General features: G+C 43.5%; 1 protein-coding gene across 1 annotated transcript in view; it reads right to left on the minus strand.

The window, feature by feature from the left end:
• The window catches only part of PLCE1 (phospholipase C, epsilon 1), a 209,878-nt gene that overhangs the window by 71,746 nt on the left and 124,628 nt on the right, over positions 1–13,504 (minus strand). The window contains exon 4 of the mRNA XM_004680608.2: positions 1,286–1,431. Coding sequence (XP_004680665.1) covers positions 1,286–1,431 — 146 coding nt within the window. The remainder of the gene's footprint in view (positions 1–1,285; positions 1,432–13,504) is intronic.

Below are 13,504 nucleotides of genomic sequence, written 5' to 3' on the forward strand. Positions count from 1 at the left end.
GTAACACAAATTATTTGTTGAAAATTTATTTCAAAGAGAACCAAGTCATCTGAAATAGCCTCTATTCTCTCCCAGAATTTTTTCCTTTTTTTGAGCCATGTCTGTTGCATTTCTAAGACTATTTTAAATGCCAGTGACATGCTCATTTGAGTTTATTCTTAGTGAAGAAAGTTCAAAAGGACAAAACATTTCCAACTCTGAGAACTTTCCTCTTCCAACCCTATGTAGGGACCTGGAGAATCAAAGAAAAACTCTTGATTATGTTATGAAGCAAAATCTATTTATAGTGAGAACCTTGTTGGGAAGAATAACAACTATAGCAGGTTCTCTCTATGAACAGTTACTATACACCACATACACACTCTAAACACTTTGAATTATCTCACTGTACCCTTAATGAGATAGGTACATTTTATTATTGTCTCTGTTTTACAGGTAAAGAAAATGAGGCTCAGTAAAGAGAAGTAACTTATACCTATTCCATGGGGCAGGCAGGATTTGATTGCCTATTATTATGACTTGGCAATTCATATACTTTTTCCTCACACACCATGCTGCCTCCCACAAGTCTGAAGGGCAGTAACATTATGCCAGGCAACTGAGGATGCAAGGGAGTAAGGCAGGATAATTTATTGAAAGAATGGGCATCTAATTATTAGTTTGATGGAAAAGACAGAAGAACAGGATATCATAGAGGTTAAGGACATGGGCTCTGAAGTCAAGGTTGACTGTATTCACATCCTAGTCATGTCATATGATCTTAGAGGAATGACTTAGCTTCTTCTACCTTTACTTTACTTTTTAAATATAACATTGAGATAATACCTCCTTCAAAAGACTGTTTTGTGGATTGAAAGATTTAATGTGTAGAGAATGTTTAGCCCAGTGCTTGTCATACAGTAAGTGTTCCATAAAAACGAGAGCTAACATTATGGAATGCTTATTATCAATGTAACCCACTGATATTAAGAGCACTTGGTGGGTGAGATCTTACAATGCTGGAGAAACTCACAAGGCAGGAAGCAGGAGAGATCAGGGATGACGCTGATGGAGCTATGTACGCAGGGGTTCTCGGCTAAGTGCATGGGAATAGACACAGCTGATGAGGATTGTGTCTGGCTCACAGGGCCTGGACTGAGCAATGTCTTTGAGGAACAGGACTCATGGCACTAGCAGAGGGCAGTATGTTTTCTGAAAGTGATCATATCAATTGTCCAGCTGGATCGAGGTGGCCATCTGGCAACTGATTCGGTGTCAATCAGCTGATATTCCCCTCTACCCATACCTGAGGCCGGCCAGGAACTCCATGACAGTGTTGTAGTTGCCCATATTCCAGCAGCATTTGGCCACATGCACCAAGTATGAGAAGACTTCCCGCTTCTCCTCCATGGAACCCGCGGTGAGGATCAGCCACGTCACCCAGGAGCTCACCTGGAAAATGCAGAGAGGGGCATCTACTGAAATGGTGTCCTGGAAGCTTGGTAAGTGTTTTTTTTCACAAGAAGACTATTTTTCTTTTTTCTGTTTTAAAAAGCAATTGAGAAAATGAAGGACCCATTTAAGAAATCTGAGGTGAAGCTCTAACCATCGCCGCTGTGTTCTGGGTTTCTTCACCTTCATCTTTAAAATCAGGAGGCAGAGGGTAATTCAGAATTCCCCTGACCTATAAAATTCCATAGACTGTAAGAAAGTTCGGCCTAAGGATAATATTGATTTAAATATATTTGATGGGTAAGATTAAATATAATCAGTGCAGTTAGCCTATAAATGAATGATAGTTATCAAGTAGTAAATTACATAACATCAGATGAAAAATTACAAATATATATTTGAACTAGGACAAATAAAGTAAATAAAACAAACAAATAAATAAAATAAATTTTAACTAGAACAAATACAGTTCTGTGATGTTACTCTGTTGACTAAATAATGAGAACAAAAAATACATATATGGACAATACAATGTGCCAGGAACTGTCCTAAGCTCTGTATCTGTAAGTGGATTTAGCTCTCACAACAATCTTAAGAGTCATGGACTATTATTGTCTGCATTTTAAGGGATGAGGAAACTGAGGGACAGATGGCCTAAGAGCCGTCCCCTTGGTCCCCTACGAAGGTGGCAAGCCTGAATTTAAACTTGGTTTGTGGCCCAGAGTAGCACCAGTAACCACAGATTACATGTCTAATATGTACACACAATCTTTAATATGCTCATGCTCTGGGCTTAAATGGACTTTAATGTGATTTGATGTTTCTACAACACAGACTATAGTATTTAACAGTAAGCCATTACAAAGTCCCCCTTTATGTATACAGTCTCAAAATCCTCCTTTTAATCTCCTAAGGTTATTTTGCTGCTACCTAAATTTTGTTGCTTGGACACCAGCGTTCATCTGAGCTATTTTCTCTATCTCAGCTTACGTCTGACTGATCAATTGCAAACAAACCAGCGCCTCCATTCTGATGGCTACCAGCCCTCCCCCGCCTCGTGGCCCATAGCTCACTTGGCCCCACAAGAGTGCTGGAACCGGGGGAGCACTCACTTCCCTGGCCTGAGTGAGAGGCAGAGTTCATGGCGACCCATGACCAGTGCAAGGGAAGAGCTCAAGGTTTCCAACATAAATAAAATGATTGGAATGAATGGCATTTAGTGCTGGCAACAACCACAGAGGGCAGTCTGACTTTGTTTTTTCAGATCAAGACTCTATGGCGCGTGGAAGAAGTCATCATTCTGAGGTTAAAACTAGGGTTCCTGGTCAGGTGCTCTTTTACTTGATGACAGGTGACAGATACCTTAGACCTGGCCCCGGGCAGACCATTCTAAGGGCTTAGTAAGAACTGCATCTTTGAAGATGTAAGAAGAGTACCAGAATGGTTAAAGACATGAAAAAAAAAAAAAAAAAACAGAACAGAAGAGACTGGTACTGAACAACTGTTTCCTGTCCCTACACAGAAACAAAGAGGGAAATAGTAGCAACAAGGAATTTTTTCCTTGGTGATAAAACGGTTTTATTCTCTGATACCAGCCAGAAACATGAAGTAATCATATGGCTATTTCCTTCTGAAACTAGCTGACCCAAAGTACAGTCCCATTCTCTGGGCTCTGTGCCTGCGGCTCTGCTTTCTACCTGCTCTGGATTTGCAGGGCCCTGACAACATGTGGAGAACAGATTGGAATGAGACCACAAGACAAGCCCTGGTTCAGACCATCCTGGAAGACATTCAGGTCCTCTTGGGAAGAAGACAACCGCTGATTTGCTTTAGATGAGCCGATGCTACTATGGGACTTCATCACCAAACACTTAGAATCACAAAAGCTGCAACTCTGAGCTGGAAATTCAAACCCCTCTTACAAATAAAATGGTTCTTCAGAGACCTCCCATCCATCAGTTGAGGTTTCTTTCATGGCTTTGTTCCTTTCCTGTTGAAAATGATAGCAAATCAGGGTCTCTGGAAATTCACTGGCCTTCCAGATTATTCTGGCAATAGCAGTGACGTCTTAGTCTAGGGACCTGAAGGGTTAACTCACCACCCCTTGTAGAGGCGTGCTTCATGCAACAGGTGCATATCACTTGGTTTGTGCTTCAATCTTGACCACACATCCAGATTTTATCTCCTATCAGTCAAACCATGCTCCATATACTTTCCCACAACACTAGGAAAAAAATAGCGATACTGTATTTCACATGGAAACCTAATTTAAACCAACTGTTCCATCTCCAAGTGTGAGTCCCAAGGGTCTGGTTGTTGAGATTATGTAAGTACTATTATAAACACACACACACACACACACACCAACATCTGCTTACACAATTCAGGAATAAATCTTATTATGGTCTAACATATTCACAATTTCATAGGTAGTCAGTGATGAAAATGTCATCAATTATGAAAAATAAGTGACACAAGAAAGGAAATAAGGATTTGGTGGAGACGGTAACATGTTACCCAAAGCATAAAACGGGTCATATTTACTAAGTGGAAATAGGATGCGCTATGGATCTAAACGGAATGTGGAACACTGAAATTATACCCAAACCTACAAAAATTATAAATTACCATAACTCAAGTTCAGGGAGCACCCCCAGAACTTAGAGCAGAAAGGTGCTCAATGTGGCGGATTATTCTGCCTATTCCAATGGTCAGCACAGAATGAAGAGAGAATCTGGCCTCCCACCCAATTCTGTCAGAGCCCCTCCCTCCAGCTCTGTGCTCACCCCATGACCCTGGCCTCTTGGTACATGTCCACAACCCTCCACAACTGCTCCTCTCCAAATGTTTTCTTCCTGCCTGGGGGCCGGTCCCCAACACTGCCTTTCTTGCCTTTCCCAACATTCTTAGCTATGATGAGCCTGCTCCCTCTTCGCACATCAAACGTCTTCTAGGCATCATACAAACTGATTTTGCGTCATTCAAAATGAGCCTTCCCTGATCTACCCGTGATCTTTGTAAAGCCAAATCCTTACTTTAGTTCACTAGGCTCTTGTCTGTTCTCAAAGTCACCTCCACTTCTGCTTCCTGCCCCCACTGTTAAAAAAATGAATCAGGTTTTTCCCATTTTAGGGGTCACGTATGATAGTCCCTTCTATGGGAAGGTTTCCCCCATCCCCTGCCTTTTATTTAGCAAACTCCTATCCAATTTTTAGGCAAAACTGCCCTTTGACCCCGAGTCAGGATCCCTACCCTGGGCCCCATGCTTTTCATGGTCCACAGTGTATTTTTCTCTACAGAGTGAGAAGCCTGGGCCGGGGAGTAGGCCTGCCCACTGGCTATATTCTCACTTTCAGATGATTCACCGATGACTCTCAAATTCACTCACCCACCAAAGAGCCTCAAGCCTACTTCTAGGCCTGTAAGGATCTTATGTCTGGATCAGTTCTCCTGAGGTAGAGCATAATTCTAGACCTGAAGGCTGACCCAAAGGTGGTGTGTGTGTGTGTGTTCTGAACCTGAGGTCTGAGGTGTGCACACATCAGCACAGGAGCCAGGACTGAAAGAGAAGGGAGACAGGCAATGGGCTGTGGCCTCCTTTATTCTTAGATGTGGCTTCCCTAAAAGGAAGGGCTTTTTTATTTCCTTTTTTGTGTCACTTATTTTTTCATAATTGATAATTTCATCAATGACTACCTATGAAATTGTGAATATGTTAGGCCATAATAAGATTTATTCCTGAATTCTGTAACTCTTGAGGAGGGCTGCACTGACACTCTATTGGGCTGGGGTGATGTGCTATGAGTATTAAGCAGGGTCCTTATGTCTCCTAACAACCCGCGTATCAGTACTTTGCTCCCAGAAGGTGACACCTGGTATGTGGATGCCACAGCGGTGTCACCATGAGTGCTTAATGAGTTGGAGGCTGAACAGTGAGTGATGTGCCCTCCTCTTGGGAAGCTTTTCTGATGGCCCACCTCGCACCTCACACTCAATTTTTTTCTCTTTCTTTTTTTATTTAACATTGACCCTTACGTTCAAAATTATGTCTGCATTTGGGTTCTCACTGCTGCATTAATTTGCATCTGGTTTATTTTAGTTGTATTTGTGGACCTGACTCTTTCACATGGGTCTGTTCTGTCTCCCCCACCAGACCTCAAGTCCTTAAGGACAGAGACCATGTTTCCCACATCTCCAGTAAGGGATGCTTGGTGCCTCTGACGGACAGGCAGGCCAACCAGAGTCCCAGGAGGCTGTGGGCAGAGAGGATTCCCAGCCTCCAGATGCTCAGGGATTATATTTGGGAAAAGGCCTGAATGCTTCCTACTGTTGTTCCCAGGTCTAGAAAAAAGGAACACATGACTTGCTGCCAAATTTGTTTTTTTTTTTTAAATATACTGAGCAGAAAGCTAGAAAGCAGAAAGCATAGACAGATGATGCTTCTGTAATGGGTATCTGGTCACTCTAACTGCAAAGGCTGGGTTCAGAAGGTGAAATCCGAGGAAGACAATGCCAATCTAGACAGAGATATTTTGAAGGAGTTTATATGCAGTGTCTGTCTGTACCTGCTCTTCATGGAACTTTACATAAAAGAAATAGAGTATGTGGGCATGCACACACAGCATACTGTCAGTCAAACAGACAGACAGACACACCCCTGCCTAGACAACACTCTCAAAATGTAGGAGCACTGGCATCAGAATCTCTGGTGATGAGGGTAGGGTCACTGTTTTTTTTTTTTTTTTTTTAAAGATTTATTTATTTGTGCATACAGAACTGGGGTACAGGCCAGAGGCTCAGGGGCGGCGAGAGGCTTCACCAGAGACAGAGTGGGGAACAGAACAAGCAGATCGACGAAGTACACTGCTGAGGGGAGCAGCGGGAGGGTCAGGAGAGGTCTGCCACGCCATGTGGTCACCTCCGGGGCAGGCGGGAATCAAACTCATGCGGAAGCGGCTTTAGATTCTCAGTGCTGTGCTTCAACCCGCTGCGCCACCAGGGAGGGCCAGGGTCACTGTTTAAATGAAGATTCCAAATGAAGATTTCCAGGCCTCATTCAGACCTAGAAACTGGGCCTTTGTAAAGGGCTTGGGAATCTGCATGTTTAGACAGCCCTTGGGCAGCTCTTATGCACACTCAAGCTGAAAACCACCCTGGGGTTCTGCTTCCCTTTCTGCACCTTTTTGCCTCAAGCCAGCAAAGCATCCTTTCTGAAACTCCAGCCCCATACTGTAAACCATCCTATCTGGCCCATGGAGCTATCTGTACCTGACTGGGGCTGTGACACAGTTGGAATTAGGGCGGAGAAGCCAGAGGGATGCAGCAAAGCATGGTTCCCCCGGGACCACAGGACTGGGGTAGGTGGACCCGTACTCAACTCCCCACACGACTGTGTCCCCATGTCCATCTCTGAGCAATCCACCTATCCTCTCCGAGTCTCAATTTCCTTTTCAGTAAAATGGGGGTAATCATAGTTACCTCATAAAATTGTTGATACAATAGTAATATAAACCAGATATTATATTTAAAGATTTAAAAGTGATGCTTATGTATAGTTAGGTGTCCAATAAATGTCCACCACTGAGACTACAGTTGCGGCTGTTACCTGAGGTTAGGGAAGCTGGATTGCAAAAAATCAGAGCACAGAAACTTTCAAAAGAAAGGAACCTCTTAGTCCCACTTCTTAACTACAAGAATGGAATCAGTCCAAGGCAGAATCAGAAAAAATCTGTGATTGCCTTGAGAGAGTTTGTGCTCTTAGGATAAGTCTTCCTGAACAGAAGAGTAACTCACTTATTTCTTCTTCTCTAAAGGCCCCACCCCTTTTTTAGGCATGAAATAACCTTTCCTATTTAAATCACCCAACCCCATATACATATTCACACACACATACATGTACACACATGTATACATACAAGGTTTCTAGTACCTTGTCCAAGACTAATCTCCCTCAACTGTAAGCTCCTTAAAGGCAAAAGCCACAACTTATTCGTGCTGGGATCTTAGTCCTGAGGATGGCAGGACCAGCAAGTTACACATGCCCAGCATCTTCCTTGGTATAAAGTGGCTGCCAAAGAGGCTCTGAGCGCTTGGTCCTGCTTGGCATGTGTCCACACATGACTCTAGTTAGGAGTTACAGAAGAAGAGGGCCCTAGACACAGCATACCCTGCTTGGCAACTGTCAGCTGTATCTACATCCACCTTCTCTAAATTTTCAACTTCTTGAGGATGGAGACCATGTTATTTCAGCACCATCTTTCTATATGTTGCAGAATGTCCTGTCCATAGTTTATAAAAGATAGTTGTTTATTCCCAAATTTGTCAAATTCCTTAAATACTCAGAAATAAGGTTCTAAATTCACTGGATTTATTTACTGTTTTAAAATCAGCTAGGAGAAATATTTTGACTGACACATGCAAACAGCATTTCTAGTTGAATGGACTTCAGGAACAGCCAACAGCTCTGTAAATGCACTATCCTCCCCTCTTACCTGCTCACCGGATGGTTCATTCTGAAACCTTAACTACATGGCATGCCTGAGGAAACCTCACTTCACACATCTTCTCCTTTTTTGTGAAAGCATTTATCGCTAGTCCTAGAATAGGATCTTTGCTACTTCATCCCATTTTAATAGGATTAAAACTGATGGCCAGCAGCTAACAAAAAAGGTGCTGACATAAATGAGCTGTTACTTCCGAACTATCATAGTGTTATTACAGGGCTACTTCAGAATCAATTTTGTTGCCTCTTTGCAAAACTTAAATAATGGCACAAAAGCACCAGCCTCCAAGTATTGCGTATCAGGTACTGTGAGAGGAACAGTGCTTATCCCATTTAATCCTGACGTGGCTGGCCCCATGCCATAGAGCAGGAAGCTGACGTGCAGACCAGCTTGTGCGCAGTTACACCACTAGAAGGTTGCCAAATCATTTGCTACCACCTTTACCGACTTCTATCTTCTCTTATGAAAACCTGGCCCGACAGTGAATGCATTACAGCTTTCAGCCCTGATGGCCACTGATCTGCTGAGTGAAGAAATGCCTTGGCAAAGGCTACTGGGAGCTCAGCTACTGGAGATCTGAGAGATGCAGCCAAGTCACATCCCCTTTAGAAATAGAATGCTAATGTGCTAAGAGGTCACAGAGAATGTAGGGCTGGCGCTCACTGGTTGTTTACCAACATTCCTGTGCTGTCACCCTACAACAATTCTAAGTTTTCTATGACACACATAATAGGGTAGGGTTTTCCTGAATTAAAGAGTTCAGAAGTAGAAGGAGCATGTGGACAAGTTCAGTGAGAGAGTCCATTCCTGCAGCTCACTCATGCAGAGATCCAGCCGTCCCAGGCCTATGAGAGTTGGGAGATTTCCCTGAGAAACCTGCTTCCACAGCTGATGCCACTGCCGAGCAGCTAACTTCCTTCCTGCTCCCTACACCTCTTGCCCCTGGCTATGCTGGTGGCCCTTTAGCATGTACAGTGTTTACTGGCAGCCCCTCAGGCGCTCACGTTCCAGTGGGCACTGCTCTGGACATTGGGTCATGCAGTAACCAAATGCTGTCCCTGCCCTCCTGGGAGTTGGTGGCATCTGCACTGTCCAGCTTGACCATCCCATACTGTCCTGGCTGTGACTTGACTCCCAAGGAGGCTCCCTTTTACCTGGGCTCACTGGAATCTCAATGGGGCAGAAGCAGGGAGCACTGAGAAGCTGATTCTATCATGAGCTGTGTTCACACTTTGACATCAGTGAAACAAAAACAATATCAAATATCTTTCTACACAGTCTACTTAAGTAGATTCTGAAATCACATAATATGTATTAACTTATTTAATTCTATAACAACCCACTGCAATAAGTCATCATCACCCTGTTTTTTGGATGAAATGAAAGCACCGAGGATTTCAGTCACTCGCCCTCAGACACAAGTAGTAAATCCCAACCCACACAGCCAAGCCTAAGTCCATGCTCCTAATATTGTCCTCAGCTGGCGTGAGTCAGTCTTGAATGCTAGTGTTTCTTAGGGTCTGTCTTCAGCCCCTCTTGGATCTTTTTGCCATAGGAGAGCAAAAGCCCAGCAAGTCATGATTTCGCTTGCTTACTACAATATGGATGGGTGAGCAGGTAACAGGAGACTAACAACTACACCGATTCTAATAAAGAAGCAGAAAAAAGAGAATGATGAGAACAGAATGGCTTCATGTTTCCCAGAGGACAAATCTGTGTGAAGAAACAAAGTCTATTGGTATCCCAACAAGATCAATTACATGCTGGCTCTGCTGGACAATGTCAGATATAATAGATCATTAAAAAGAAAATTAATCACTGCCTGGGTAGCATATGTGTGTAGAGGTGAGCTTCTATGAATGAAATTTGCTGGGGAATAAATCTGATGAGAACTAGGACTTCCTTTTTTTTTTTTTTTTAAAGATTTTATTTATTTATTTGTGCATACAGAACTGGGGTACAGGCCAGAGGCTCAGGGGCAGTGAGAGGCTTCACCAGAGACAGAATGGGGAACAGAACAGGCAGATTGACGAAGTACACTGCTGAGGGGAGCAGCGGGTGGGACAGGAGAGAACTGCGGCGCCACGTGGTCCCCTCCAGTGCAGGCAGGAATCGAACTCATGCGGAGCGGCTTTAGAGTCTCAGTGCTGTGCTTTAACCCGCTGCGCCACCAGGGAGGGCCACTAGGACTTCCTTTTTTAAGTAGGACTGGGGGAGAAGGGGGTGTGATGGTGAGAACAGAGGAGTTAGACCCAAAGAAATGCAAGTTCCTTTCTTGGTATAGCCTTTCACTACTACTGTGACCTTGAAAAGTTTACCTTTTCTGAGATGCAATTTCTCACTCATAAAACGGGAATAATAATAAATGTCCTGCATGATAAGGCGTGTGGTAACTAATAAAAGAGATAATATATGTATATATAAATGATGCTTGGACATAAGAAATGTCAACTAATATTGATAATAAAAAAATAATAAACAGCTCTTTCAAGAAGTTCTGTTTGTAGAAATAATGTTGGATTTTTTTTAAGTGCTAGCTTCTTTTTCTATTTAGTAGAGGGACATCCCAAAGACTAGACCCTCAGAAAGAATGAGCCTTTGTTTCTTTTAAAGAGGCCAGAAAGGAGAGAGAGGGAAGATGGAAAGAAAAAAAATTCAGAAGAAACATGTTACTAAAAAGTCTAAGGAAAGGTGGGTTGGGAAGAGATGAGGACTGGGCACAGGGGAGGCAAGGAAGTGGAGACATAGGGAAAAAACAGGTATGTGGCTTGCGAGGAGGGGGAGTGTTGGAAAAGCAGTGCTGGGCACAGCCTGGCTCTGCAGTACAGCTGCGAGGAGAGCCCAGGCCCTGTTCTGGGTCCACTGGGCTACACCCGAGCCACGGAGCTCAAGGACACAGGTGGCAGTGGCATGTCAGATCTCTCCCACCTGGTGAAAATGGGGAGGGGTGTCATCATTTTTGGGGAAAGAAGATTCCAATTCTGACTCAAAGCCAACAGAACTGTACATGAAAGGCAAACATTCTAGGAATTTCAGCGTGGGGTAAGACTACTGGAAGGGTCTAATCACCTAGTCGATAAAAATAAACAATGAATGTCCTGCAATGATATCAAGTAACATGCTGAATGGTGACTGCCCTGGTGGAGTAGAGCAAGGATCTGGAGGCTGACAGCTGAGAGCAGGGAATTCGATTCGGGAAATCAAACAACTGCCTGGGCCCCAGTTCCAGCGCTTTCAAGCTGTGCTTGAAACTCACAACTTGCTCTGACTGACCTATTGATTCATGCATGCGTATCCCTCTGCAGCTTTAGATTATGAAATTTTTGGCTGGCAGATACTTGATTTGCTAATTTTGAATTATCTACATATGCGCTACATAGTGTAGGTGCTCAGTAAACATCCCAGCAGCTGCAGTTTTCCTTTTCTACTCTGAAGACCTAGAAATAGGTCATCAATATTTTCTGATAATGTTTCCCAAACTGTTCCAGGAGATATGTTCTACCAGATGTTAAGTATTTGGTGAAGAAACCGGGGTCATACATGTTTTGGAAATACTTTATCAGCAAGATTCCTTGGAACTTCTAATGTGCTAATGTGCATATTAAATCACCAACAGGAGCTACTATTTATTTCCCAAATTCTTTGGAACATGTGGTTAATTTTTAACAAAGAGCACTAACATCTAGAAAGATCCTCATATGGCAGTAGGTCTCTCCAAGCTCCTTTAGCCTGGAGTGGACATAGTTAGCCAGGGGTTTGTTTCCACTGGCAATTAAAAAATTTTTAAGTATTTTATGTTGAGGTAACATTGGTTTCCAACTTTATCTATGATTTAGGGGCATGGATTCACCCGATGTCACACACCACACCTACCACCAAAGCACCCATAATCTATCACCATAGTCCAGCGGGCACCCTGGGCACCCAGCCCCCTCCCACTCTGGTAGCCTCAATTCTACAGTCAGATTTCTACAGTATGTTTTGTGTTGGTTTTACCTGGTTCCTTTGTTTTGTTTCCCTATATTCCACATATGAGGCAAATCATTCAATACTTGTTTTTCTTACTTGTTTTGCTTAGCAAAAGTAATTCCCACTAGTTCTTTCCATGTTCTCACAAAACTGCTGGTAGTTCTGGAGACCTGTCCCTGCATCTGCTCAACCTGACAGCACATTTCTCCATCATTAGGAACCATTTGGGGTAGATGAGCTTCTGGAAATACGAAGAGTCAGAAACTGTAAGGTATGGCTTTATAAGCTAGTGTCTTAAATCCAGAATCAATACATCATTTGGGGAATTCTAAAACCTAGACACAAAATGAGGAGATCAGATCTCGTGGGTAATTAATACTTCTTAGCGAAGCCTACCCTGAAGAAAAAACTCAGCGAGCAGAATGGCTTTTCTACTTAATGTGACAATAAGTCAAAAGACCTTAAAGGTTATTTCATCCATTTCCCTTACTGCATAGATGAAGAAACCAAGAATTAGAGAAGTAACTTGCCCAAGGTGACCTAGCTAGTCATTGGCAGACTCCAAGCAGACCCCAGGTGCCCTAACCACGGGGCATCCTATAGTCACAACCTGTTAGGCCTCTGTTATCTCTGTGAAGAGGACTTGAGGTGATGCCAGCCCTTTCTTCTGCCACCTCTGCAGGTGGGTCCTGGGAGGTAGGCTCCTTTGGGTTGCTATTTGGCCTCTGTCAGGTAGTGGCTGACCTGGTGTGACAGAGAGTGAGAGGACCGCTGGGAGCGACAAGAATTGCTACACTAACTCATCTGAGAGCTGATGGTAGCAGTAGGCCCTAGTGGGCAGAACCTGAGGACCAAAAGGGAGAGGAGTCAGGTCAGGGAATGACAGACAGAGTGCCTGGCACTGGGCTGCCACTTCCAGGTCCTTGATAGGCAGCTGAGGACATTCAGACATACTGAACTTGAACTTTCCCCCTCTACCATCAGTCCAGAGCAACAAGAGGCGAAAGCACAGGAGGATGGAGATTTAGGTCAGAATTCCAGAAGATGGGCTAGAAAGAAAATGGGAGAAATGACAAAAGAAGTTGGTGTGGTACATGGATGGACCTGGAAGGGATTGTGCTTAGTGAAATAAGCCAGAAAGAAAAGGAAAAATACCGGATGGTTTCACTCATAGCAAGAGTATAAAGGACCAGGGGAGGAAATAATAATAATAATAATAATAATAATAAACAACTATATACCAGAGACATTTTATGGGGGAGGAGTGGGTAATGGGATAAAAAATGGCAGGGGGGCGGGTAGTGCACTGGACTATGGTGATGGAACACAGGTGATTTGGTGATGGGAAGCCCATGGGGATTACAACTGACATGGAAAAAGGCACAAAATGTTGTAAAAATAAACTATTCTATTTTTTTTTTTAAAATGAAATGGTTGTCATTTGTTTTCATGAGGCAGGTAGGAGAGGTCAAAGGAGTAGGTAAGGAAGTTCTTTGCCTGGTGAGGGGAGGAGGCTGGCAGGAAGAATTCTTCTAGGAAGATTCCTGCCAGGATCTGTGTTGGGGAAGGGAGGGAATGGCTGCTCACTGACTTTGCCAGTG

The sequence above is a fragment of the Condylura cristata genome, unplaced genomic scaffold (assembly GCF_000260355.1).
Source record: "Condylura cristata isolate star-nosed mole 26May11 unplaced genomic scaffold, ConCri1.0 scaffold00011, whole genome shotgun sequence".
Classification (NCBI taxonomy): domain Eukaryota; kingdom Metazoa; phylum Chordata; class Mammalia; order Eulipotyphla; family Talpidae; genus Condylura; species Condylura cristata.